General features: G+C 40.5%; 2 protein-coding genes across 2 annotated transcripts; both read left to right on the top strand.

Moving 5' to 3' along the window:
• The first annotated feature begins 50 nt into the window (after positions 1–50).
• Positions 51–17,272, top strand: sec23a (Sec23 homolog A, coat complex II component). The gene is made up of 20 exons (XM_044142728.1): positions 51–150; positions 2,393–2,645; positions 3,269–3,326; positions 3,401–3,487; positions 3,568–3,804; positions 3,933–4,009; positions 5,247–5,391; positions 5,466–5,624; positions 6,793–6,908; positions 9,212–9,335; positions 9,427–9,507; positions 9,874–9,963; positions 12,938–13,044; positions 13,548–13,701; positions 13,806–13,883; positions 13,969–14,130; positions 14,791–14,877; positions 14,957–15,112; positions 16,394–16,459; positions 16,533–17,272. Exons 2-20 carry the CDS (start codon positions 2,425–2,427, stop codon positions 16,620–16,622), a joined length of 2,295 nt encoding a protein of 764 aa, XP_043998663.1. The 5' UTR covers positions 51–150; positions 2,393–2,424; the 3' UTR covers positions 16,623–17,272.
• Positions 17,273–18,653: 1,381 nt separating this feature from the next.
• Positions 18,654–22,002, top strand: clec14a (C-type lectin domain containing 14A). The gene is made up of 2 exons (XM_044142729.1): positions 18,654–18,937; positions 20,080–22,002. The coding sequence occupies exon 2, from the start codon at positions 20,115–20,117 to the stop codon at positions 21,177–21,179; it is 1,065 nt and encodes a 354-aa protein (XP_043998664.1). The 5' UTR covers positions 18,654–18,937; positions 20,080–20,114; the 3' UTR covers positions 21,180–22,002.
• The last annotated feature ends 2,923 nt before the right edge of the window (positions 22,003–24,925 follow it).

Below are 24,925 nucleotides of genomic sequence, written 5' to 3' on the forward strand. Positions count from 1 at the left end.
GGAGCGACGCGGAATGTGGCTTCTCTGTTTCACTCAGAGTGAGACCTCTTGCTTCGCATACCTTCTCTGTCTTGACGTGGCAACGGCTGCCGCCATATTGTTTTGCTTAGTTGTCAGCGCTCGGAGAGGAGCGGCGGATTCGCAGCGGCGGTATGTTCTGACTTTCTTTTGAAACAGTTTCTCGGCTGCACCCGAGAGATCTTTGGCTTCGCCTGGAACATATTCCACTCCCGTTTGGGCTGTAGCTGCCATCCACCCGCTGGAAGCAGGAGATGACCTGAGGATTAAACGGATTTGTTTAATATCTTTGGGAGTCCATTTATCAGCTGTTAACATGAAACAGACAGTGAACCTTGTGATGTCAGTCAGGCTAAAGACTTGTGCTGTTCTACACACATTTTTTTAAATATATAGATATGCTTAAAGTTAATGTGAGCCAAAGTATAACCAAGTCATTGAAAACTGCCCACGGGTGTTCGGTGGGTGGCTGGGTGGGTGAGGGTTTTACATATTTATAAAATTACAACAAACATATTGAGAGTTGGGTAAAGAATGATCTCGTGGCTGAAGGAATGACTACTCAAGAGAAACAACTTTCCTCCCAGAAATTTAAAGTCTGATCAAGAAGCCTGCCGCTCCTGCAACATTCTGTATTTGCTCTCTGAAATCAACAGCAAGCTAACTAGTCTCCAGATGATGTACATGACATTAAGTCAAGTTCCATCAATAAATTTGTAATTGATTACGTTTCAAATACAATTCTAAACATGTAGGTTTTTAGTCAAGATTTAAAGGAAGTCAGTGTTTCAGTTGTTTTACAGTTTTCTGGAAGTTTGTTCCAGATTTGTGGTGCATAGATGCTGAATGCTGCTTCTCCTCGTTTGGCTCTGTTTCTGGGGATGCAGAGCAGACCAGAATCGGAACCTGAGAGTTCTGGAAGGTTGATACAGCAGCACCAAGTCTTTAATGTATTGTGGTGCTAAGCCGTTCAGTAATTTGTAAACTAACAGTATTTTAAAGTCTATTCTTTGAGCGACAGGGAGCCAGTGGAGGGACTTTAAAACTGTTATGTGCTCTTTCTTCCTGGTTTTAGTGAGAACACGAGCAGCAGCATTCTGGATCAGCTGCAGCTGTTTGATTGATTTGTTGGATAGACCTGTGAAGACACTGTTGCAATAATCAGTACTACTAAATATAAACGCATGGATGAGTTTCTCTAGATCTGGCTGAGACATTAGTCCTTTAATCCTGGAAATGTTCTTCAAGTGATAGAAGGCCGACTTTGTAACTGTCTTTATGTGGCTCTGGAAGTTCAGGTCAGAGTTCAGGTTTCGGGCTGATTGCTGGTTTTCAGTTATAATAATTCAGTTATAATAACTGAAGCTGTGCACTGACTCTAGATCTATAACTCTAGATCTATAACTCTAGATTGTTCCTCTTTAGGTCCAGAAATAATAACTTCAGTTTTGTTTTGTTCAGCTGGAGAAAGTTTTGGCACATCCACACATTTATCTGTTCAGTGATTGGAGGGGGTTAAAGGTCACCTGGTGACATCGTAATGTAGAGCTGTGTGTCATCTGTATAGTTATGGTAGCTAATATTATTTCCTGTTATAACCTGAGCTAGTGGGACCATATAAATATCGAATAAGAGGGGTCCTAGGATTGAATCTTGGGGTACCCCACATGTGACCTTTGACCTTAATATCTGTATTGATCCCAATATTGAAAAAAATTCTAGATTTGGTATCGATGATAGAGTACCCAATCCATAAGTCTAGTTTTATGCCTTGTGCTCTGAGTGACGTCGTGTTTTGTTATTCATTTTACATTATATTTAGAATTCTGAATTGTAAATAGTCAGCCTTTTAATTTGATCAGTTTCTTTATTATTTATTTTTCATTAGCTGTTCTACTCCTGTTGAAGCTAGTGAATTTATCAATGTGCTGTACTAGTGCAGAGTGAGCAAATTAATTTGTAATTCGGTACATTTACATGTTTAAAAAAAAAAGAAAAGAAAAGTTTTATGTCGTTTCAGCTGTTTTTGTGTATTGGATTGCATCGGCTGATACTAGGCCTCAGATATTGGTATTTGTAACAGAAGTGAAAAAAAGTGGATTTTTGCATTAAAAAAGCACTAAGCTATTTTTAATCATCACACAACAATTCCAAATAAAAATGTGGCAACAATCAACTGCATTGATTTAAAACAGTAAAGCAGCAATTCTTCCCACTACATGGAAATTGCGTTGTGATCAGTTGCAGAAGAGAAACGAGTCAAAGTTTGACTCTTTAGCGTGTCTTGATTGATGTATTTAACCTTTGAACCCCGACGTTCCACTGAGCATTGTGCTTGTTGTTTACTGTACTCTAAATCTGCCATCCCGCACAGCTTCCCTGTGACCTTGTGACCCCTGCTTCGACATGGCCACCTTCGCCGAGTACATCGCTCAGAACGAGGAGCGCGACGGCGTCCGCTTCAGCTGGAACGTCTGGCCCTCCAGCCGCCTGGAGGCGACCCGCATGGTGGTGCCGGTGGCCGCTCTGTTCACGCCACTGCGGGAGAGAAGCGACCTGCCCCCAATCCAGTACGAACCCGTCCTGTGCAGCCGTGCCACCTGCCGTGCGGTCCTCAACCCGCTCTGGTACGCCCTTCCGCCTGTGTGTCACTCACCAGTCTGTGAAGAACTTTGTCCCTTAGAGATGCAAATCTTTCAGTGTCCAGCGATTATTATGTTTATTTCTTTTCAGGGTCACTGTTTAATTCAGAAACCATTTTTTCTATCGAAACAGTCTGAAGATTCTGTTTCAAATAATGAAATGAAATTTTGTATTATTTTAAACAGGTAAAGTGTCACATAATTAAGAAAACAATAAAATGTCACAATAGTAATCAAACATAAAAGAGGAGTAAGAAGAAAACAACCCCCCAACTGTCTCATCCAAATATGTCCCATACTCTACATATTTATATGTCTACTTTTTACTCATGTACTCTCTCCTAATTCTATTTATTTAATGAATTATGTGACTGACAAGAGGAACAGACAGAGAAAACAAAAGGAACACTTATGTAAAACTATTTTATAAGGTGCCACATGGTATCAAATTCCATCAGTTTATATATGTTTTTAAAAGATAGGTTTGTGTGTCACATTTTATAACTTAAATTGCCGGTAGGTTTACTTCTTCAAATTATTCAAAAATATATACTTTTTTTTTTCCTGCACCTCTACTGTCCCTCTGTCTTCCTCTCCACCTGTTTTAGCCAAGTGGACTACAGAGCCAAACTGTGGGCGTGTAACTTCTGCTACCAGAGGAACCAGGTGAGTGGGGTCCTGCTGTGGGGACGGGAGAACAGCGATCCAGAGAGACTGACACCTGATCCTCCTCTTCTCAGTTTCCTCCATCCTACGCCGGCATCTCGGAGGTGAACCAGCCCGCTGAGCTGCTGCCTCACTTCTCCACCATCGAGTATGTTGTGCAGGTGAGAAAGCTGCGGCATGAGACCCACGAGCTTCTCACCTCGCTGCCAGACGCTTGACCATCTCTGTTCTCCGACACCAGCGGGGCCCTCAGATGCCGCTCGTCTTCCTGTACGTGGTGGACACCTGCATGGAGGACGAGGACTTGCAGGCTCTGAAAGAGTCTCTGCAGATGTCCCTGTCCCTGCTGCCCCCCACCGCTCTGGTGGGACTCATCACCTTTGGACGCATGGTGCAGGTCCACGAGCTGGGCTGTGAGGGGATCTCCAAGAGTTACGTCTTCAGGGGCACAAAGGACCTGAACGCTAAGCAGCTGCAGGTAAACGATCTTTACCTGTCCAGTTTTTGGTCAGCACTCTTTAATCCTTCACAGCAAAACAAGAAAAGAAAAAAATCTAAGACATGGTTCCATGGTAAACAAATGATACGATATAATTTTTGTTGCAGGACATGCTTGGTCTAACAAAGCCCTCTGCGGCTCAGGGTCGAGGGCCTCAGACCTCCCAGCAGCCTCTGTCCAACAGGTAAGATCGTTAGAAATGCTGATCAGCTGATATCCAGTCTGACCCACCAGCACCAATTTTAGAGGCAGCCTATGTAAAAAAATAGGCTTTTTTACATATTTATTAAAACTGCCACTATGCCCTATAACATAATATAATAGGAGACAGACGAGCTGTGAAAAATAAAGCTCCTCTGTGTCTTCCCTGTGGTCCTACTGCAGAAACAACCAATCAGAGCCAGGAGGCGGGTCTTAACACTGACAGTTACCCTCCTGTCTGCACTGCTCATTCTTGCTTTTTGCTGCACCACAACAATCAATCAATCAATCAAACTTTATTTGTATAGCACATTTCAGCAGCAAGGCATTTCAAAGTGCTTTACATCAAATCAAACACAAAAACACAATGCAACATAGAATCAACAATAAAAACACAACATAGTCAGATTCCATCAATAAATTTGCAATTGATTACGTTTTGAATACGACTCTAAACAAGTGGGTTTTTAGTTGAGATTTAAAGGAAGTCAGTGTTTCAGCTGTTTTACAGTTTTCTGGAAGTTTGTTCCAGATTTTTGGTGCATAGATGCTAAATGCCGCTTCTCCTCGTTTGGTTCTGGTTCTGGGGATGCAGAGCAGAACCAGAACCAGAAGAATTGAGAAGTCTGGAAGGTTGATACAACAGCAGATCTTTAATGTATTGTGGTGCTAAACCATTCAGTGATTTATAAACTAACAACAGTATTTTAAAGTCTATTCTTTGAGCTACAGGGAGCCAGTGGAGAGAGCCTGCCATGAATGCCAAGGCTAGTTAGCATAGCCACCAGTGATGGTGAATTAACAGTTTTCTTGTATAGTTCGGTTGAATTTCCGTCATTAACACATTTGCAGAAAACCTGTAATCTTGAGTCTGTATTGACTACACGGGGCTGGGTGTAATGGAGAGCGCTAAGACCCACCCCCTGACTGTGATTGGTTGTTTCTGACCAAGCGTTGTATCTGTGCAGATCGCAGTTGAACCACTGGGAGAAGGAAGAGAAGCTTGAATTTTTTATGTTGTCAAATATTTGTCTCATACATTCAGGACATAATGACATAATGATAGTTTTAACAAATATATATATACCGTGTATATATATATAAAATAAACGTTACATTCTGCAGTTTTAAGTTGTTTGTCACCAGTACTTTTAATATTTTTGTCACTTCATTAAAAGTGTGGCTGTGTGCTGGGCTCCTGTTTCTCATTGTGACTTCAGGTTCCTGCAGCCAGTGCAGAAGATTGACATGAACCTGACTGACCTGTTGGGGGAGCTGCAGCGCGACCCCTGGCCCGTCACTCAGGGGAAGAGGCCGCTGCGCTCGCTGGGTGTCGCCATGTCCATTGCTGTGGGGCTTCTGGAGGTGAGGGGTCAGCGTTCAGGTCTCACCGTCATGACGACGGCGTGCAAAATCTGAACGACTTTTCCTCCATTCAGTGCACCTTCCCTAACACCGGCGCCCGGATCATGACGTTCATCGGGGGCCCGGGCACGCAGGGACCAGGGATGGTGGTCGGGGACGAGCTGAAGACCCCCATCAGGTCCTGGCATGACATCGAGAAGGACAACGCCAAGTTCATGAAGAAAGCCACCAAGGTGAGTCACTGCTATGTGTCCATAAAGTCAAAAATGTCTTTTTATTCAGTCAAATGTCATTACTAATGCAGTTTTCCTACAATCACTGTGCTTTTTACAGTAGTTTAAAGAAGAAATAACCTTCAATAATCACAGCAAAAAAGTTTGAAGAGATGATAATTAGACAACTAATTATTAGGCTCATTTTAAAAGTATTTAAAATGTTTGAATTCTGTGTCTATTGTGTCTGTTATTACTCCATTTATAATATTTTATTGCTTTCATGTTTAACTGTTTTCATGAATTCTGTACAGCACTTTGGTCCCTCTGATGATGTAAAGTGCTTTATTCCAGTTCAATTCAAATTCAAAAATACTTCATTGATCACAAAAACAAAATTAAATCTGGTTGTAACTTATATGAATTCAAATTGTAAAGAAACCTGGAGGTGTCTTGGTGTGGGACAGCACCTCCCTCTCTGGAAAACACGACATTCTGCAGCCAGAGTCAAAGTGTTCGGTTCAAGGCAGCCATTGAACCAAGGAACAACATACCAACTGGCAGACTGCAAAAACAGTCTGAACTAATAGTTTTAGTTTAGTTTCCAATGCAAATAGATTAATTAATTAGTTCACTTTGAACTCACAAGGAGTTTACAAGGAATGTTTTAACAAGACATCAGAGGTTGTTTTAAGTCAGTTTCTTAACAGTAATAAAAATCTACTAGTTCCACTCAAGGATCTTTTCACCTGTAACATGGGAAAAATGTCTTGTAAGTAAATAAATCTGCCTATCTAACTAGTACTTTTTTATATCAATATTCAAGAATTATTGACTTAAAACAGTCTCTTGTTTTTAGTTGAAAAGCTGTCTGTGAGTTAGTTTAGTCTTATTTCAAGGGTATCAAGATTTTGTCTTTGTTACAGTGTGGACAGGATTTGGTATTTCATTGGTTCAACCTTCCTGCTCAGCTCTGCTGCTCAGCCAGTAGACATGTTTTCCTTACTGTTTAAAATGAAATGAACCGACTCTCTCACTGTATAATATTAACTGCCAAAAGGCATTGTTATAGTACAGAAATAATCGACCAAACATTAAATCTGTTTTACTGGAGGTGTGAAGTTGCATTCCAGCAGCCTCAGGTTAAACCTCTGTGTCTAAACTGTGTGTGTTGATCTGTGTGTCGCAGCATTTCGAGGCTCTGGCTAACAGAGCTTCCACTAACGGCCACATCATCGACATATACGCCTGCGCTCTTGATCAGACGGGTTTGCTGGAGATGAAATGCTGCCCCAACTACACAGGGTAAACATAAACACACACATCTGGATGTCTGTTGTAGGGACCCTCGGTGTCATAATGCTCCCCCTCCCACCCAAAAAAAAACACTGATCCAGGTCTCAGGCCTAAAACCCAGCTGGACATAAGCTGGACTCAGTCTGTCTCTGCAGCCGAGGTTTTGAAAGAGGAAAACAAGTAGCTGCTTGAACAATATAGAATGTTAGAACATTAAAATCATACACAAATTATGATTACTATTATTAATAAATTTTCCCTTTGCATCACAATATAGACTGAATCTATTCTATTATTATTATTATTATTATTATTATTATTATTATTATTATTATTATTATTATTATTATTATTATTATTATTATTATTATTGGGGCCTGCCCATAGCAATGCATAAGTAGCATAAATGTAATTCCAGTACCGAAAAATTAACTTTATACCAGGTGAGTCTCTCTCAGCTGTACTGGGCTGCTTCAAATAATTTTAACAATGCTCCTGTAGAAGATTCATAACTTATAACACATCAAGTCAGATTCCGTCAATAAATTTGTAATTGATTACGTTTCAAATACGACTTTAAACAAGTGGGTTTTTAGTTGAGATTTAAAGGAAGTCAGTGTTTCAGCTGTTTTACAGTTTTCTGGAAGTTTGTTCCAGATTTGTGGTGCATAGATGCTGAATGCTGCTTCTCCTCGTTTGGTTCTGGTTCTGGGGATGCAGAGCAGACCAGAACCAGAAGACCTGAGAGTTCTGGAAGGTTGATACAACAGCAGCAGATCTTTAATGTATTGTGGTGCTAAACCATTCAGTGATTTATAAACTAACAACAGTATTTTAAAGTCTATTCTTTGAGCGACAGGGAGCCAGTGGAGGGACTTTAAAACAGTTATGTGCTCTATCTTCCTGGTTTTAGTGAGAACGCGAGCAGCAGCATTCTGGATCAGCTGCAGCTGTTTGATTGATTTGTTGGACAGACCTGTGAAGACGCTGTTGCAATAATCAATACGACTGAAGATAAACGCATGGACTAAATAAACGCATAACTAAATATTCCTCTCAGGGTAGTACTAACTAATATTAGCCTTTACTATCTTTTTCTCTCAGGTCATTGCACTGCCCTGATGCTCAAGACAGTGAATTAGCATTAGCACAAACCTTAGCATTTCACTGCCCCCCATTAGCAATAGCCTTTTCCCTAAAAACACTTTTAGCTATGTTTTTTTACGTATTAGCCAGGCTTAGTACACTGAATGGAGTGATGCTCCACATGCTACTGACAACATTTTGGCTAACGTTAGCAATTTGGCTCATTTTAACTTGTACACTAATTTCAACATAGAGAATGGCATGAGTCCATATTATTCTATGTGTTTGTGACTCTCCACATGCTATTGAGTACACTGTACCTTACTTTAGCATTGATGCTAATTTGTAGCATCAGAACGTCCACGAAGTGTGCCAACCGACAGGCACACTTTGGCAGGCCCCGATTAAATTTCTTCAGAAATGTTCTAGTTAATATTGTTGTTAGGGACTCACAGATCCACTTTTTTCACCTGCGATACCTGAAGATACAGAAAAACAGAGATGAACTGACCATGTTTCTTAAAAAAAAAAAACAGATATAAATGTAAAATATTTATATCTGTAGTTGGCAAGTATCAAATGTATTTGCCAACTCTGCACCAGTACAGGACATTGAAATACACCAATAGCTTCACTGGCTGGTCAAACGTGGAAAAACAACTTTCATTTGTTCAGGTGTAGAGTAACGGAAAATAAATCATCAAGAAATTGAAACTGACTAAGACAACAGGTTAACTACTTGGGCAAAATAAATTGTAACAAACCTTCTTTCAAACGGTCCAGAAAGAGGAATTAGGAATTCTTTATATAATGTAAAATAAATAATAAAGCACGATGTCATCCATAGCACAAAGCAAAGCCTTACACTGAATAGATCTGCTCTTATGGATTGGGCACTTTGTCTGTTACCCAATCTAGAATTGTTTTCTGTTATTAATATTGGGTTGGGGGAAAAAAATGAAGCAGTGTGAGTATTTTTACAGGGCATCATAAACTGTATAGGAGAACAAAAAATATATATTCCCTAAATTAGCACTTTTGTAGCATTTTTTAATTGCTTCTTTGTTTTTGTAATAATTATCATAACTTCTGTAACAATTTATTACACTGCCCACTATCTTTGTAACATTCTGGAAGACATTTTGAATGTAGTGGGTTGCTTGTACAAATGGTGATAAGAAAAAGTTTTTTTGTTGTTTTTTTCAATGTTTTTTCTGTTTGGTCAGAGGATACATGGTGATGGCCGACTCCTTCAACACGTCTCTGTTCAAACAGACCTTCCAGAGGGTTTTCACCAAAGACGTCCAGGGATCTTTCAAGATGGCGTTTTCTGCCACACTTGAGGTCAAGGTATGAACCAGAAAGCCAACAGGATGCAGCAGAGCTCTTCCGCGGCTCGTCTGTTCCACGCGGTGATGATTGTTGCTCTGTCCTGCTGCAGACATCCAGAGAGGTCAAAGTGTGTGGAGGGATCGGCCCCTGTGTGTCTCTGAGCGCAAAAGGACCCTGTGTGTCTGAAAACGTAAGAGTCACTGCCACCACCTTATCACACTGCCCCCTACAGGCGCACAGAGGAACAACAGAGTGAAACGCTGTCATTATCAAACATGCACACATTTTCAGCTTGGATTCTCAGATATGAACACATCCCACAGCAAGTCTAGGATTTTAGTTTAAGTTAAGTCAGGAGAACATTAAGCAGAGAACAGGCCCCCCCCCCCCCAAAAAAAACCCCTCCAAAACCGAAACAAGAATTCAGTTACTGCCCAGTCCCATGTTTTACCCTTGCTCAGTAAATAATCTGTTTGACAGATAAATCTTTTCAGAGCCGTGTAAACGGTCTGAAAGCCATGTAATGTTGTCAACACTGTGAACCTTCTTATTTCAGGAGATCGGGACGGGAGGAACCTGCCAGTGGAAGATCTGCGGTCTGGATGCCAGCACAACACTGGCTCTTTACTTCGAGGTGGTGAACCAGGTATGTACACCCAGCCTCCATCCAGAACCCGGAGAACACTGAGGACAGTTTTAACTTCTACATTAAACCTAAACTAGGGCTACATGATATCACAAAAACATGTGATGTGCAAAGATATTGAATGTCACAAGAATGATACAGCTTGGGATAAATAAACTTGAAATTAAAAAGGTTAGGTTCACAGTCAACACAGGACAAAGATAATGAGTAGTAAACCAGATATTATAGACAAACATAATCATTTCCACCTCAAATGATTCAATCTTTTATATAAGATTCTTATTGACTAATTAATTATTATTAGATAGAATTTTATTGCTCTTGATGCAGAAACCTGACGTAGAAGTTATTGACTGAGATACTCCAGTTCTGTCATAGTGTGGAGACTTCATAAATGATCAAAGAGAAATTAATTTTTTAGATTTCTCACAATGTTATTACAATGTTTGATGTCACGATTGTCTTGTTTACTCATATTATGCATCTGTAAAAATTAGCATAAAAACTTGAGTTTTATTTGATTCTTCTGCATTTTTTTTTGTAAACTGTCTGGAACCGTTCAGTATATTCTTGGCTCACATATGTAACTGTGAGAACAGAGATTTGTTGCTAGCCTACTCTCGAAAAGAATACATGTGAACCTCGTTATCATGTCTTAAAATAACCAACAGAGGGCAGCACAACACTGCAAATTATAGTCCAAAATGTTGTGTAGTTACAGATGGGAGTTAGTTTATGGTTTATGGTTATGGTATTATGTGACTTCCAGGTCACATAATAACAGTTATTTGATAGCACAATCAAGTAACTGTTACCTTCATTTGTTATAAATTCGCTGTATTACTTTAATATGACTTAAAAGAAATTAGACTTTGTAATTCAATGTCTTAATAATGGGTCTTTGTCTCTTTAAGAAACTCTTGATCTTTCTGAAGCTCCACCTTCAGGAAGTCATCACAACATGGCTTCTCTATTAACCCTTTAACAATCTTTAAAAGTGTTCCTCTGAGAAGTAGCTCCTATAAAGAACTCAGCACATGTGCAGATCCTCCAGGCATTTGCCAATTGCTGCTGGCTAGTCTGAAGGAGCTGACTTTTCTCATCAGAAAAATCCAAAAACAAACCATCATTCTCCTACCACTTCCTGTCGTCTTCTTTGTGGTTTTCACCTGCAGTAACATCCAAATGTTGTTCACGTGACTTGTGTGATGCGAAAAGAAGTGTTTCCATTGCAGTTTTTTGAATTACATCTATTCTGATATGCTGAAAAACCACATCACCCCAACGCAAAAATTGGGTGGAATTGCCCTTTATCTATTTCCCAAATGGAAGCTGCAATCAGAAGCTCACTTTAGCTTTGTATACAAAACAGGGCAGGTCAGGGCATAAAGCGTTTTGTGAGTCATGATCGAATTAATTTTACGTAGCTTTGGACATAAACGGGTTTCCACACAATCGGGTTCCACTTGTCTCAAACAAATTAAACAGAAAGTGAGCTGTCACTATCAGGACTTTTTTCCCTCCAGTTTTTTGTGTACAAAATAGGAAATCTGATAACAGTTTATCCAATTTGGTTTAAACTTTTTTTTTTTAAACCAAATTGTTTTTTCTTCAAACAAAAAACCCCCCACAACAACAAACAAACTACTTGAATGCAATGAACCATAAGCACACACACACACACACATGCGCACGCACACATTATCTGGTGTCAGGAAAGTTAACACTACCTAAAAGTCCTACATCCTGTGTGTTTGAGTGGACAACCTGAGATTTAAACCACCTTACTGAGATCTTTACTGCACTTTGGGCACAACTGATCAAATCGGCTAATTTGTGATATTAGTACAATATAACAACAACTATATATTTAAAATAGGTTTAAACGTAGAGACCAAGACAGAAGTGGTAAGGCCTTGGTTTCAGGGTTCAGTTTGGTTCAAAGTGTTAGTTCTCAGTGTTAGTACACGTGTCACAACAGCTGAGTCGGGTAACAGCAGGTGTTCTGTGTCTGATCGTTACGGTCCTGAAACTCAGACCTCTGACTGTTCATATCTGGTTATATTTGTTTTTTGTGACTTCATCCTCTGAGAGCTGATGAAGCTGCTGCTCTTTGCCACATCGTAACAAGTTATTGTAAGAGTGTGAGCTCCTCTTGCATCTCTGCTCTGAATGCTGAGTACTTGATAAAAAGACACAATCCAATACCAATGCAAGAAAAAACCCAAAAAACAACGGCCCACATTTTAGAAAAATGGTTTGTCTTCCTAAGCTGGTCTGATGATAGTGCAGACTAACTTCAGGTTCTTTTTAAGACCTCCTGGCATCATTTCCAGAAAAGGGACTTTGCAGGAACTAAAATCATAATAAATTTTGCTTGTACATGTAACTCATTGTTTTCTCAGAGTTACAGGCTCTTGTGATGCTTTTTACTGCGAATGTTTCAATCAGAACTCAGAGATGTGAAGGCTGATCAATGCAGTCGATTTCCACTAGAAATCTAAGCATTGAGGGTTTTGGTTTTTGTCTGGTACCGTTGATAAGCTTCATCAGGGTAAACATGGGTTGTTGAGAAAAAGAAAATTATGCAGCCCTTTTGATTTAGTTGGATTTATTTATATTTCATTTTACAACATAAGCCTACATGAAGAAAACTTTCAATTTCAATTTCTTCTGCTTTGTTTTTGTTGAATTTACTATAAATAATTTTTGTTGTTGTTGTTCCTTTTGTCTATGCAAAAGCCTTTTGATATACTGTGATCAGTAAGCGTTGTCCAAGAAGCAAACTACGTTTGTCAGTGTTCACCTAAATACAGACTGTGCAAGTTTTGGAAACTCACTCAAACTGTCTTGATTATCCATGTGGCAAAAACCACATGGTCTGATTCACGTACTAATTCACCAGCTGGGTGCTGCCGCCGGACCATCCCTCCATGCAGATTACTGATCTTCCTGCTTCTGGTTCTTCCTACAGCACAATGCTCCAATCCCTCAAGGTGGCCGGGGAGCCATCCAGTTCGTCACGCAGTACCAGCACTCCTCAGGGCAGAGGCGCATCCGAGTCACCACAACGGCAAGAAAGTATGACAATGCAACTGCACTCTGTGCTCTTGTCTGGAGATCTCATGTCATAAAAATGTTTAGTTCTGTCTAAAGAAGCACCGATCCAATATATTACTGTCGTTTCAGTCCCGATATCGAAACTATTTTAGATCGGGGATCGGTGACGACGTTCCCTATCCATAAGAGCAGATCTATTCAGTATAAGTCTATGCTTTGCATATGTTACTTATTTATTGGTGCGTCCCTAGTTCTGTCCTAACATGAGTGAAGCATAGTAACTGAAACATTGGAAATCTGATAACGTGCTAATGTTGCATGACTTCATGTCTATCTTTGTATGTTTATAGTCAAGGAAATATCTTCTAAAAACTGAAGAGCTTCAGTTTCTCATTCAGATGTGACAGAAAATAAGAAGCCGTCATGAAAATATTCTTTTCTTGCATCCTTTAGTCGCCCGCATGCATACTTCCAAGTGTTGTTCATTGTGTAGGTGTCTATTTACAGCGTTATGTTTCTTTCAGCTGGGCTGATGCTCAGACTCAGATCCAGAGCATAGCGGCATCGTTCGACCAGGAGGCGGCAGCCATCTTGATGGCCAGGTTGGCGGTTTACCGGGCAGAAACAGAGGAGGGACCTGATGTGCTTCGATGGTTGGATAGACAGTTGATCAGACTGGTAGGAAACAGTGTCTACATAATAACAACATTTGAAACACTTTTGAATGAACTATTAAAGCATCAACAAGATTGAACCTCTTGTGGCTCGATGTTTGTGTGCAGTGTCAGAAGTTTGGCGACTATCACAAGGACGATCCCAACTCCTTTAGATTTTCGGAGACGTTCTCCCTCTATCCTCAGGTGACCTGCATGTCGCCCTAACCGTCAGCGCCCAGCTGTTCTGTCCTGCTTTCCCTAAATGTTATTTCTTTCTTCTTCTTTCCAGTTCATGTTCCATCTGCGGCGCTCCCCGTTCCTGCAGGTGTTCAACAACAGTCCTGATGAGAGTTCCTATTACCGACACCATTTCAACAGGCAGGACCTGACCCAGGCCCTCATCATGATCCAGCCTGTGCTGTACGCCTACTCCTTCAACGGCCCACCTGAGGTAACAAGCCTCACAGTTTTCATTATGTCCCTCAAAGGCCTCTGTAGTGTTTCCCACAGACCTGTCGATGTGATAAACTTCCAGATGAGAGTTATTATTCTTGAGTCTTTTTTGAGCTGTAAATCATGTTATAAGGTTATGTGATCATCAAAGACATACATGGAGTGGTTTTTTTGACTCTTTCATGGTGAAAGAAAACCACTCCCTGGTTTCTCCTGGGAGGCAGGAACCTCGACTTCCAGATGGAGCAGAACGTCTACAAGAGGAAAAGCAACAGTATTTATATTATTAACCTGAAGAAGCCATGGAGATGTTTCCTTTCTCAAACATCTCAAAAGGATGTTTGAGAAATCCTTTCATCTCCACGGCAACCATTCAGCTGTGCAAGACGCCTGAATGGATCTAGCACCGCCTCCAAGGCGGAGCTCCTCCTCCCTCTCCTGATTCTAACAGGACATTTTTCTCCTGGAAAACGTCTGTCCAGCTTTTAAGAGTCCGGTTGCACAGACTGTCTCCTCGTGGACTGCTTTCATTCTAGCTCAGGATTTGCTGATGCATTTCCACCTCACCCCCTGCAGGGAGCGCTGTTAACATGTTATCGACCTGCTGACTGATAAGAGTGTGTGTGTGTGTGTGTGTGTGTGTGTGTGTGTGTTTCAGCCGGTGCTCCTGGACAGCAGCAGCATCCTGCCGGACCGAATTCTGCTGATGGACACCTTCTTCCAGATCGTCATCTACCACGGAGAGGTACGAGCTAATTGGAGGAGGTGTGTGTGTGTGTGTTATCTCTAGAACAAATGTGTGTGTAAGCGTCTGTCTCTTTCAGACTGTGTCTCAGTGGAGGAAGGCTGGCTACCAGGACATGCCTGAGTACGAAAACTTCAAGCACCTCCTCCAGGCTCCAGTGGACGACGCTCAAGAGCTGCTGCACACTCGCTTCCCCATGCCCAGATACATCGACACGGAGCACGGCGGCAGCCAGGTGGGGGCGCCGTCGCGTTTCACTCACACAGACACACATCTAACACGGGCCTTCAAGGTCATGAAGGAACCAAAAGAAAACCTTTTGAAAGGATTATAAATAAGCAAAAGATAAAATCTGAATTTCTGAGCAATGAAGTTTTTCGTCCACTGATTAATACGGCAAAAGTAAAGAAACTGTTTCTCATCAAGTTTATTTTTTATAGAACATTTCAGCAACAAGGCAGTTCAACGAGCTTCACATGATGGAAATATAACACAGTAAACAATAACGACAAACATCACAAAAAAAAAAAAAGATCAAATATATGAATCAACGTTTCAGTTACTATTAATCATAGGACACTCTAAGCAGGTGGGTTTTTAAGCTTTGATTTAAAATATCTCAGGATTTCGGCTGTTTTGTAGTTTTCTGCTCTAGATTAGAGGAGCATAAAATCTGAATGCTGCTGATGAATGAAGCCAGATTTTCTGAAACGTATTCAGTTGAAATAAAAATAAAGTAAAATCCTGGAAATGTTGGTTTGTTCACGAATGTCCAGAATGTTGTAAAAACAACTGAAAAAAATGCAGAAATATGAGTCTATAAAGTCTGTCAGCCTGTTCTCTTATGGGATTATGGTTGTTATAGTTACCGTAGCTAAAACTAACAAAACCTGAAATTAAAAAAACATTTTTGTTAACTGAAATAAGTAAAAATGGCAATTAATGAGGAAAACCTAAAACTAACAGGAACTATATTGTTGTTTATGAAACTACCTATAGAGAATACTGAAGTTATAGCTTCTGTGTTTATGGATCTATTTATTTTTCAAACTGCTGTGAAATAGATAACTGCACTCTGTATTCGTTTTGACTGCTAACACAAGTCTGCAAAATAGCAACAGGAAATGTTGGGAGAAAACACCAGTCAGTTGTTTAATAATTGAAAACATTTTTTGAAAATGGTTTCTTCTGTTGAGTCTTTGTTACCCAAATTATAGATACATAATCACAGTGCAATACTTTGACCTTTTTAAAATCTGCACATAAATATTAACCAAAATATAAAAAAAAACTAAAACTAGTTTAGCAAACACCAGGCTAAAGCACTATTTAAGTAACAATAAATAATAAAAACCAGCAAAAACACTTTAAAAACTAATTAAAACTAACTGAGCTACACAAAGAAAAAGTCACAACAAAAATCAAACTAACCTGTGATGAAGAACCCAGAACTGTTCTGACCCAGTGGATCTGTGTGATGGAAACACCCTGAGCAGAACCTTCTGTACCTTTTCAGGCTCGTTTCCTGCTCTCCAAGGTCAACCCTTCTCAAACTCACAACAACATGTACGCCTGGGGACAGGTAAGGACCCCGCCGGCGACCTTTGACCTCGGCCGACCAGACAAAACGCTGACAGGGTTTGTTTTTTGCGCAGGAGTCCGGGGCTCCCATCCTTACCGACGACGTCAGCCTGCAGGTGTTCATGGACCACCTGAAGAAGCTGGCCGTCTCCAGCGCCGCCTGACCCCTCCTGACCCCGCCTGACCCCGCCTGACCCCGCCTGACCCCTCCTGACCCCTCCTGACCCCACCTCGTGCATGCGTTCGCTGCCTGAACCGAGCAACAAGCATCCCGTTTCTGTCAGTGTTACTTGCAGCAGCAGGTCCAGGATATTTCCACTCGTTAGCTTGTTTTCATTTTGCTGCAAAGTCACACGGTCACTCCTGCGCCGGTCAGTAAAGGTTCTCATGTAATCCAAACCCGAGCCGGTCAGGACCTCTGGTGTCTTTTTAAGTAAGACTTTTAAAGAGTCTGCTGGCGTGACATCCAACTAAAACTCCACTGTAACCTGTGAGCAGCAGAGAAACCAGCTTGGAGTCTTTGCAATGAATGTATTGCTGGTTAATATTTCCATATTTGACTGATTTCACAAACATTCAAGCAGCTGATTCATAGTAAACATACAGCAGCAATCCTCCACGCCCCCTTGTTTTGGTTCTTCAGTGTTTGTTTATATTTATGTGAGCCAGTTTATCATCTTCTCCTCGACCGGTTTCCTTAAAGAACCCGTTTCCAATTCAGACACTAAGAGTTTTGCCCAGGCAAGTGAATGCATGTATTCCTGTCATTCTGTCTGTTTCATGTTTGCAGTAAAGCTGTTCTGTGGAGAGCCCACTGATGTCTGTGTTTTCCTTCAGATTTAGCCCAGGAAATGAAAATGATCATGAGATGAAAGGTAAAGCTGCACTGCCCCCTTCTGGACACCTGAATCCCATTTCCAATAATGAATCCCTCTTTAACTTTGTCACCTAATTCTGCAACATGAACATTAAGTAACATCATTTGTTGCTGTGCATGTTGTGAACTGTTCTACTGGTTATCAATTTTTGTATTTTTTCATTTTTCTTTTGGCCAGGCAATTTTATTTGACTTTAGTTTCAACAACTAGGTTGCTCAAAGTGCTTCATATGATTACAATGAAAAAATAAAACAACAAACGAGCAAAATGTAAAATTACTACATCACTGTGGTAAAGTAATGGAAAACGATGACGGAGTGAAAAACAGACTACAGTCTGATGTTCCAGTTAACTTGCTGAGTATCGAAGGAAACTTTAAACCATCTGGAGCTGCTTTACCTATTCCTGATAACGTTCCATACTTGACCATCAAGTTCCATTCAAGCTTGATGGAACTTTGTGTTTTTTCTCTAGCGGAAACTCCTGAAGAACAATCACTTCATGAATAGCTAAAAAATAAATGAATAAATAAATAAAGTCCAAGTCTAAACCTCATTCATTTTCCCTCCATGGTTTTCTGGTCTTTCGTATTTAATTCCAACAAAATACACTGAAGTTTGTTTGTACAAAATCATACGTGGTTTTGTAAAAGTTCAAGGCGTCGTCAGTCGTCCCAGCTGTGTGCTGATGCTGTTTACCAGTTTTGCTGTGATGTCAGAACCCTGTAGATCAGCTAAGTGTTAACACGCCCATTACATTTCTAACCATGAGAAAACCTTTGTCAGAAATGGTTTTCCCCTCCACGGCCGAACTTCCTGTCATTCTTTGCACAGCGCCGCCTGGAAATGCCTAAGTCACCACTTACCCTATCGGCTTCCCTGAGCCTTTCCACTGTTTGTTCAACTCCGAGCTGCGAGCAAGTTAACAGAGAATAAAAGAACGCTGATAAGACGTGTCCTCCATGGTGTCCTGAGACTCAGAACGGGAAAGTCGCCGCAAAACCGATTTGTTTGCACTTTTACACGCTGCATCTCAGTAACACCCACTCATCCTGTGTTAAACCTATGTGTTAAAAAGCAATGGAACAGGTGTATCTAATAAAGTGGCCACTGAGATTAAGGAAAACCCACCTGCTGCTGTCACATGTCCACTTCCCAGGATTCAACTGGGAATGACTTCAGCTCGGAAAATACTAAATCGCAAGCCGAGGTTTTGATCTGAACGTCTCAGAGTTTTTCAATCTGATTAGTCGACGGCGAACCCTGTACAGGAAAACAGCTGACCATATCAAGACCCAACACACTTCCTGTCCAGGAGGACAAGAGAGGGAGACTGCGGGGGGTGCTGGGTGTGGGGGAGTGAAGCCAGAGATTTAACAGCACAGCTACTGTGAAGGAGGAACCAGAGGAAAGAAATAAGAGGTAAACTGGAAGAAGAGGAAAGAAAGAAGATTTTCTTTTTCAGTCAGGAGGACAAAACTGTAAAGAGTGAAGGAGACAACAACAGCTGTCCAGAGAAGACAATAACCTGAGAGCAAACAGAACAGAAAGAGGAAGAGGAGGAGAAAACAACCGAATCAAAACCTGGACGAGTGACTAACGGTAAGAGAGACCAGTTAACCAGACACAATACAGATTCATTTATTTCTGGGTGCTTTTTTTATTTTTTGTGACATCTCCTTAGTAAAATTTCAACTTAGAAAAACTTTTACATTGAAACAAATAACATGAAGAAATGATGTAAAGTGGGTGTGAAAGTTGAAATTGTTGTTGCTTTTCAAAACTGATCACCCAGTCCAAACATCTTAAACTCAAATTCAGCTAATCTGACCGGAGATCCACAGCAGGAGAATCTAGACGAGATCTTTTATAGAAAAAAATTAAAAAGAGCTCAAATTCTAAAGTTTGCAAAGAAGAATGGCCAAACATTTCTTCCTAGATGTATGAAGCTAGTAGAGACGTGTTGACTCAAGTTGTGAATACAAATGCATGTGACATTTTTATTTTTATTAGTGCAACCTTTAATACAGTCCTGTATTAAAAATGCTTCTTATTGATCTGATGTAATGATGGAATTTTTGTATTACTATAAGGAGAAAATCATTCTAATGAACAAGAATAAAGGTCTGTGTGTTATTCATTTAGTGAACAGTTGCTGAAATAAATTTCAATTAAACAGTTGAATTCAATTTATCATTTCATGATAAATTCCTTGACTATATACATCCTCATGGAAATACTTCACTTCCAAGAAGAACAAGCTGATGGTCGAACTGGTTTGTTAGCACTGAGTTAAACTGCTAGTGGCAGACGTTCGTTCTGAGCCACGTTCTGCTTCTGCTGCAGGTTTCTTCCTGTTAAAGGGATCTTCCTCCCACCCTGGCCCTACCTGCATGCTCAGTTCAAGAGATTGCTGTCTGGATTCTGTTGCTTTGTTCTCATAAAGGAGGTCCCTCTACAGTCTGTTGGGTTTCCTTAGATAGAAACTTTTTTTTATAGCTAATTTAAATGATGACTTGAACTTGATGCTCTGTTTGATGACTAGGATCAATCAGAATGTGTGTGTTTGTTTGAACTGAAATTACTTTTTTTTGTAAAGTGCCTCAAGTTAAATTGTGCCATATATATAAAAGAAATTTGGATTAAAATGAACTTGTTGTGAATAAAACTGCGGGAACAAATTGGCCACTTGTCCTATTCCTGTCCATCACGGCTTTAATGAATAATATTGCTTATTTTGACAGTGACATCGTCACCAAAGGGGGCGGAGCTTGAGGAAATGGAATTTTGGCTCTGCTGCTGGTGGAGTTCCCTTTGGATGGTTGTCTTCCTGCTGAGAAATGTCTCCACTGACTTGTCCTCACGCACCCAATACAGTCTGAGCAACAGCAAAGCTTCCTTTGACCAGGCCATGATGAACTGCCGTCCTGGAGTTCTGCCCTCTGTGGCCACCCAGCAAGAGCTCCAGGAAATATCTCAGCTTCTCAACAAGTCATTTCAGGAGAATGTCACCGTCTGGGTCGGGCTGAGGAAGTCTAAACACGAATGTAGTACTGATGGACAACCTCTGAGAGGATTCAAGTGGGTAGAGAACGGTAGCCAGGAGGCCAGCGCCACCAACTGGCTGGAGGAGCCGAAGCTCACCTGTGCAGGGCTCTTATGTGGGGCTCTGAGGCAGCAGCGTGTCCGGTCACACGCTACTTGGGGTTTAATTCCCACCAGCTGTAAAACCCACCACCATTTCATCTGCAAAGGGAGCGATGCGCATACAGAGCTCCAGCTGAAAACGGGCCCGACAACATCAAAACCCGACTCGGCAACGTTCCGTCCCATCGTCCCGACATCAGAGCCGGAATCCTGTGAGCATTCCAAAGACCCCAAGCATCCCAGCATTCGCTCCCTGATGGCTGATTCCAGCGACAGCAACAAAGTCCTGGTTGAGTGTTGGTCTGCCGTAAAGTTAGACCTGTTCTGCTCAGGAGTTCCTGCTGTTTGGCGAGTGCTGGATGGCTCCCCCGCTAATTTCAGCATCATCTGCCAGACGTGTGAAAAAGGCTTCCAGAAAGACGGTTCAGGGTTCTGCGTCGACGTGGATGAGTGCAGCACCGGGAACCCCTGCCAGCACACCTGCCAGAACACCGAGGGTTCCTACAGGTGTGTCTGTGCCGATGAGCAGGACTCCTCATGTGAGGAGGTAGCACCAGCTACATCTGACAAGAAATCACTGTCACACATCCTGATCCCCGTACTGGCTGTGGTGGCTGTGCTGCTGGTGATACTGGTAATCGTTGGCGTGGTGAAATGCTGTTTAAAGAGGCGCAAGAAGATGGAGACCAAACCATAAACGACAAGGCGTCCTGTATATGCCACTGAAGACTTTTTAAAAATTCGTCAGTGGCTAAAAGAATTATAAAATCAAAGCTTTTTGATTTGGGGTATTATGTAAAATCAACCTTTTTTTGAGCTTTACGACGTGTTGTGATGGGATTCCCTCATCAAAAACATACCTGGAGTGTTGCTTTGATTCTTTCACGCATCTTTGAGAAATCATTGAATCTCCCATGGCAACCATTGGGGTTGTTTATACACTTACTCTCACAAAGATCTACCTAAGTTCCTCATTGAAGCTACAACTCCCAGCCAAGCTTCTGCTCCACAGAGTACCATGCCCCTATGCAACCCCTCCAGACTAGTGGCAGCAGCTATTAGCAAACACCTGGTGGAACTGGGAGTCTGCTGAACTCATCAGACGAACTAAGTGCAACACTACAATGAACGGTTATAAACGGCACAATGGAGGAGCATTTTTATGATGACTTCTTGTAGGTTTAGTATTGGAAAGAGCAGGAGCTTCTTAAAGAGACAGAGGTATCAAATTGCAAAGTTAAATTTCTTTTCAAGTGATATTTGATATATGCAGCTTTCTGACAGTAACAGTTAGTTGATTGTGCTGTAAGATGGCACTTTGTGTCTGAATACTGCCCCTTCAAACCTTAAGGAATTACAAATTATAACTTTAAAATCATCTTACCTAATAACTTCTCCCTTATTGGTATGAACTTTTATTGTATATTTCTCTGTAACTGAATCTGTTACAATTCAGAATTAAAAATAAACCAGACTGAAACTGAATTGTTTTGAACGGTTGTAAAAGAATAAAAAAATAAGCAGCACTCAGGTAAATTTATCTGTAATTGTGATTTATTTGTTAAATAAAGATTTGCTTTTAAAGCCTCAGATTCTTTCAGCGGTCCGCTCAGTTTCTCCAACAGTCAAAAAGAAAGGACAGTTTTCCTCATAACATCTGTTGGACTTCATTCATTTTTGTCTCTGTGCACCTCCAGGTCCGTTAGCCAGTTCCAGGACCCGACCAGAACCCCTCTGTGTAAATTACCTTGAGAAATAATGAGATTTGGTTATATAAAAAAAACAGGCTTTAATATCAAAAAATGGTCAAGTGTTACACACCATACGTGTCAAACAAATGGAGCAGATACAGAGTTACTTAGTTCACCTCATGGATGGAACCAAGTGAGGAAGAGATTGTTCAGCTTTTTATTCTTCTAGCAATCTGTACCCTCCCTAAAGGGTTGTCTAATCAGTTTCAGTCTGTTTACATATGACTGATGGCAGTCACACATAAACATGGTTATGTAAGCTGCAGTGTGTGTGTGTAAGCAGATGAAAGAGGCTAAAAGAGAGAGAGGAAAAGACAGAATCCCTGTAACGGATCCAATGTGTTCAACATCAGGGTTCTCAAACATTTTTGGGAGTTTAATGGTGAAAATAAAACAAGGCCAAAAATCTGGAACGAAACTGTCACATTTTCACAAGTGTTTGTCCTCTACAAACGGATGTGTTTAGAAAGTGGCTTCCTGTTTGCTGGAGCCCAGCACTAAAGAAGACAGGAAATGTTTCCCCTCAGACTGTCTTTATCTCCAGGGCGGCCCAGTTGGTAGAGCACGTGTACCATGTTCAGAGGCTGGTCCTCAACGCGCTTCTGCTGGGTCATTTGGTCATTTGCTGCATGTTTTCTCCACCCTACTTCCTGTCAAGTTACTATTCAACAAGGGCAATTACTGTCAATAAATAAAAATAAAAAGTCTTTGACTTGGAATGGCGCATTGTTTAGAGCAGGTGACATTGTAAACCTCGACGCGGTTTATCTCGAGTTCCTTTCCCTTTCCTTTCCAATTGCTGTCGAATAAAGGATGTAAATTCAGAAACAATGCTGCTCCCCGCCCCCAAAATAGACTTTTGTGGATTTCAAAAGTGGTGTGACTTTTGAAGGTTATCTTGCTTATGCACCATTGTAATAATATCTGAACCCTCCTGTCGATTCAAACGAACTGAAATGTGGAGCAACACAAAAGTATTAAAATCTTTCAATAGACTTTCTCTAAGTCTACCACAGTTTCATCTCAAGCCTGTCTGGACCAACGGACAGCAGCACTTTATGATGGGCCATGTGACTGCCCACCCTGGACACTTTAGGGTGTAATACGGGCACTTAAAAAAAAGAAGCAAACTTTCTATTGTTTACTGATCATAGCCATACAGTACATAACTTGAGGCTAATGAGACTGAAGTTAGCATCTGAGTTGGACGTTCCTATTCAGTGCTAAATTAAAGGGCTATTTGTTTCTTTAAGGAACATTTAATGACGTTGGCAGTAATGGCATCTGTTTTCCCCAATAGAAGCCCACTGAGATCAATGATGTTCTGATGTGCGTGTTTGCTACAATAATACTGGACTTTAATTTTCTCTGGTCTCGTCCCTGACGACATGTTTATCCACATGCTGTCACTCAGGAGGCTGACTCAGAACTGTGAACTTTATATGCTGCTGCACAGATCCATCTGACTGAAAGTGTTTCATGTATTTACTCCATCCAGTTCAGACTATTGCAACCCCAACTTGACTGGTATCCAGTTTAATCCTTTAGTATCCTGAACTAATGATCTTGATTTATTTGAATTATAATCAAATTTATTGTATAGATTTAAACTGGACGTATTTACCTTCTCCATAAATTCCTTTACTTTTATGGTGAAATTGTGTTTCATGGATGAAATGAAATGATAATAAAACAAACTTATTTATTCCGGTGGTAATGTGTAACCTGTTAGCTCTGACGCCATCTGGTGGCAGCAGTTGACTGTTGCATCTTCCAGTGGATTTATTTCATTTACCGTCCTATAGTTTGGTCAAATGGATTTACAGAATACATGAATAATCTTCAAATTGGATAATTTGAAGTTTAGTGGAGCAACTCGCTTTGCACTTTATTGTTATTATTCTACAAGTGTTTAAAAAAATGCCTGTTGAAGATATATAAAACAACTAACTTATTTATTTTTTTATTTTTTTTAGAAATAATGTTCCTACTAGAACTCCTGGGATTGTTTCAATATATATTGTTTAGTTAAAATACACATTTTCATTTTACTAGACATGCTATTAAAAAGAGATGATTTTTTTTTTAACCAAATGTTATAACTAATGTACAGAAAATAAATGTGTTGTTCTGCAGTATGCAACTGATGATATATTCAAATATATTAATAAATATTTTAAAGAACACAAAATTTTTTAGTAAACAGCAAACAATGTAAGTTCCTGGTTGTGAACTGAATGCATTACACCAGAGTTAATTATGTGTTTAATGTAAAATTACATGTTTTCTGCCATATTTTTTGACCATGTCGTTTGTTTTGTTTTTGGTTGGTTTCTAAAAATTATTTTAGTGACGTAATGAAAGATCCTAAACCAATCAACCAACTAATTAACTAACAGTGGATAACACAGTGTTAGTATGACAAAAACAATCACTTCAGTGGCAGAGAAATAAATAAAAGTGCTGGAGAAGGAAGCAATTAACTTAAAATAAGCAACTGAATATGTAAATGAACAAAATGAATTAGATGTGAACCTGACACCTGATCAGAGTGAAAATATTTTTCCCAGGAAGCTTTGAGTAAATAGTTCTGTCATCTTCCTATGTTTTCTAACCCATGTTCCTGATGGAAAAGGCTCCCAGAATCCCTCAGGCTGCCAGTTGTCAGGATGGGGAGTTCAGGCTCACATTC

This window comes from Gambusia affinis, linkage group LG16, assembly GCF_019740435.1.
Source record: "Gambusia affinis linkage group LG16, SWU_Gaff_1.0, whole genome shotgun sequence".
NCBI lineage: Eukaryota > Metazoa > Chordata > Actinopteri > Cyprinodontiformes > Poeciliidae > Gambusia > Gambusia affinis.

Excerpts from the sequence above, each read along its gene's own strand:
- sec23a (XM_044142728.1), top strand. The coding sequence starts at position 2,425 with ATGGCCACCTTCGCCGAGTACATCGCTCAGAACGAGGAGCGCGACGGC. Across the intron at positions 2,646-3,268 it reads GCGGTCCTCAACCCGCTCTG|CCAAGTGGACTACAGAGCCA; the intron begins GTACGCCCTTCC and ends CACCTGTTTTAG. Across the intron at positions 13,884-13,968 it reads CGTTCTCCCTCTATCCTCAG|TTCATGTTCCATCTGCGGCG; the intron begins GTGACCTGCATG and ends TCTTCTTTCCAG.
- clec14a (XM_044142729.1), top strand. The coding sequence starts at position 20,115 with ATGGAATTTTGGCTCTGCTGCTGGTGGAGTTCCCTTTGGATGGTTGTC.